Source organism: Theobroma cacao, chromosome 9 (assembly GCF_053813885.1).
Source record: "Theobroma cacao isolate CCN51 chromosome 9, ASM5381388v1, whole genome shotgun sequence".
In the NCBI taxonomy this organism is placed as follows: Eukaryota; Viridiplantae; Streptophyta; class Magnoliopsida; order Malvales; family Malvaceae; genus Theobroma; species Theobroma cacao.
In genome coordinates this window covers 9565503-9569078 of record NC_142647.1, presented here as the reverse complement: position 1 = coordinate 9569078, position 3576 = coordinate 9565503, and the positions used below count along the sequence as shown (strand labels likewise).

The following is a 3576-nucleotide window of genomic DNA, read 5'->3' as shown; positions in this document are numbered from 1 at the left end:
GCAATTCAATCCATTAAAGTAAGTTAAAATAAGAAAGGCAAGATTTGGATGAAGTGTAAGGGATGTTATAACCCTAGACTTAATTAAATTGATTTTTCTCTATTTATTATTGTTATGATTTTATTTTAGTTATTTGTGATTTAATTTTATTTAATTAATTTATTTCAATTGTTTGGATAAGATTAAATTGTTAGAATTTTAATACTTAACAAAATTTTTGATCAATTTTTTATGGGATCAACACTCTGCTTATCATTATATTATCTGTTCGATACGTATACTTAGATAGAAAATTAGAACAACACGTGTCTATAAATAATAACCAAACGTACTCATTTTTTCACACAAGCAAGAGTGAACGTAAATTATTCTATAATTAGAAAGACTAAAACATTTTCTCTCATTCTTTACATTGTTTTTCATTCTCTTCCTTAAGGTTAGAAGGTTTTGAAATGTGTAATTCTTCGTGGTGAACTCTAATAACCGCTCTATAACAATGAGAACAAAAAAATTGTTATGTACACAAAAAATTCATAAAGTAAGCTTCTTTGATCAAGAAAGGAGTGGAAAATTCATCTAAAAGGATAAACCCACCTCCCAACAGTTATCAATGCGTATTCAATGACTCGATAATTTGTTAGTGCAAAACGAAATGAAACATGAGCTGCCTTTGTATCCTTTGGTTTTGTTTTAATGCTTTCTTGAAATTCCTTCATACTACTATATTTTTGTTCTTGTACATAGAATACACTATATCTTTTCTGGTTTAGCTAAACAAGTTTTCTTCTTCTCCGTTCTGGTTTCTAGTGGAAGAAATAAAGCAATCAAGACGTGAGGAATTAATTTCACTAAGATGAAATGTATGCAAAAGATGCCCTAATATGTTTTAATTTTTCAATATATAAAAGAAATTAATTGCTATTAATAATTAACCCTTGGTTAAGTGAGTTCATTATGAATTAACTACTCGAATCTTGGAAAAAAAAAGCAACAATTGTCCAAATATAATTATTAATTTAAATATTAATAAAAAAAACGTTTTCCTTATGTTACTTGTGAACAATAATATGCTAGAAAAGAAATTTGTGTTTTCTGCTTGGTATGGGCAATTGCACTTCATCAATCAGCTAGGAGTTCACAATCTATTCTTTGGAAAGACAATTTCTTTCCATTAATGTCATAAGCGACATTGTAATTTTGTTGTGCCATCAAGCCAATAACAGACTGATCACTGTCAATCATTTGCCGCACAAGCAGGCAAAATTCATCAGGTTTGATTTGAAAAAACAGGCTTGTCGTGTCCAGCACCAATTCAGCTCCTCCAACAAAGAGAAATGTCATTGTTGGAAATCCTTCGAGGTCTTGATTTATTGTTCCCCTGTAACACACATGATCTTTTTGCGTAAAAGTCTCAGTCAACCAAGGATCTAGTAGACTTTTGACTTCCTTAACAATTGCATCATACGCTTCTTTAACTAGCCACGTAGAAACTGAACCAGAGTCAATGATCACTCCGGTGTTCACCCCTTTCCATTCGAACACATTAGGATCTATCGGAAGTTTTTTCTCTCCAACACTAATGCCTTCGAGAAGAACATGATACTGGCCATCAATTGCTTTCAAAGGAGTTGAATCTCCCTCGACTCCAGCTCCATCACCCAGAAACAATTTATTATGAATATAGCTAGGATCTATAACATTGCCAATACAATATGAAAACTTAGCTAGTCGAGTAGCCAATGATACGGGTTCGAAGCCAAGTCCAAACACTCCGTTCATTTGCTTATTCCCTTGGAGGTCTCCATTACTGAAACCGCACCCAAATATGACATCATGCACGACAACCAAGCCATCATCAAATGTTCTAAAACTAAGCTGCTCTTGGGCAAGGTTTCCCATTGAACCAACACCGTTAACATATTGCTGGTTGTAAAAACACGGAATGGACGAGGTGCAATTGAGAGGTTGGGAATAGGTACAATACTTGGAACTGCACGGCAACATAGTATACGTTGAGGAGCTCCTAGAATCATATATTGGACTGTTCTGATAGGAGCATCGATGACAAGGTTGACATTGGAGCCATAGAAGGCTGCTCCCAGTGTCCATTAGTGCTAATTGAGGAACAGGTGGCTGGCCTATAGAAAAATTTACGAAAAAGAGGTTTTGGATAGGAACAAGGTCAGCCTGGATATCAGTGGTTGGCAATGTTCTCCTAATTTGTAGGGTGCGTTCTAGACGGGTTGCTAAGTCTTCACTCTTACCGTGAAAAGGGGAGTGAATGGTGTCTTGATGGATGAGATTAACAACCAACCTTCTTGGATCAGATGGTACTGCTAGTATGATTGGACCACTCAAGCTTAAAATTGTGAAGGCTAAAAAGAGGGACTGGATTTGTGCCATGACCACTTTGTAATCTTTAGACCACTCTGTATTCTTTGATTGCGGACTTTGCCATCAGCATCCATCTTATATATAGGCATAGGTAGGCAAAGGTGGATACTTAAATTAAAAAGCATGAGCAACCTAAAAGTACATACAATCATTATTAATATTTCTAGGTTGCTCATGATCTTTGGCTCGTGTTCGATAGATAAGGGTAAAAAGAGAATGTGATTCAAAAATTGCCCAATTTAGGTTAGAGAGTTTAATACATATATACTTTTAGGTTAGCTCTGGTGACTTATTTAAATGTTTAGAGGTAACTATTCATTTATCAGTAAATCATTCACATCTAATTCAGAGTGAAAATTGATTTTATATTGCCTATTAATCAAAATTTGCATTATAATCTAACTTTTTATCATATCCCTGAACAGATAATATATTAACTAATCATTGAATTAATTAACAAAACATTCCGATAATACATACTTTTAAAATTTATAAATTACCCTTTTCGAAATAATTCTTGTCATAAAGTAATTGGGCAGTAAAAAGTGAGAAGTAGAAGGTCATAAAGATAAAAATATACATGTAATAGCAAAAGGAATTTATTAAGAACCAGATGCAGGGCATTGAACAATATAGAACAAAAACACAAGTCCAAAGATAGCCAAGGACAAAAAAAAAAATAAGAACAAAAACAGACAAAGGCAGTAGCCACAGCAAAATGAATTAGAGAAAGAAAAAGCCAAAAACAAAGGAACAGAAGGAGTAATAGTAGAAAGAAGAAGCAAAATAGCAAGTGAACCACCTCAAAAACTAAAAAACTTGAATGAAATCAAAAGGTCTATCCACACCAGCTTTAGCAACGCAGTCAGCCAACTTGTTGCCATCTCGAGGAGCTAAACAACAGTCCAATGAGCAATAATATTTTTATAACAATTGATCAAATTTAAGGTACTTTTCATTAACCATAGAACAGTCTTTAGGTTATTACACCATTTAACCACATTCATGGAGTCAAATTCAATAATCAAAGAATGGGAAGAAGCCCAAGAAAAGGCCACAAAAAGAACAAAAGCCTCCTTTATAGCCATGATTTTAGAAAGATTAGAGTCATCAATTCCTAAGGACTTAGAAAATAAAAGTTTGGCATTACCGCTACAGTCCTTTAGCACACCTCCCATACAA

General features: G+C 33.9%; 1 protein-coding gene across 1 annotated transcript; it reads right to left on the bottom strand.

Annotated features, from left to right (window-relative positions):
* Positions 1-1119: 1119 nt before the first annotated feature.
* On the bottom strand, positions 1120-2403 carry LOC148760694 (aspartic proteinase CDR1-like). Its single transcript, XM_088809431.1, has one exon. The coding sequence runs from the start codon at positions 2401-2403 to the stop codon at positions 1120-1122; it is 1284 nt and encodes a 427-aa protein (XP_088665557.1).
* Positions 2404-3576: the final 1173 nt, after the last annotated feature.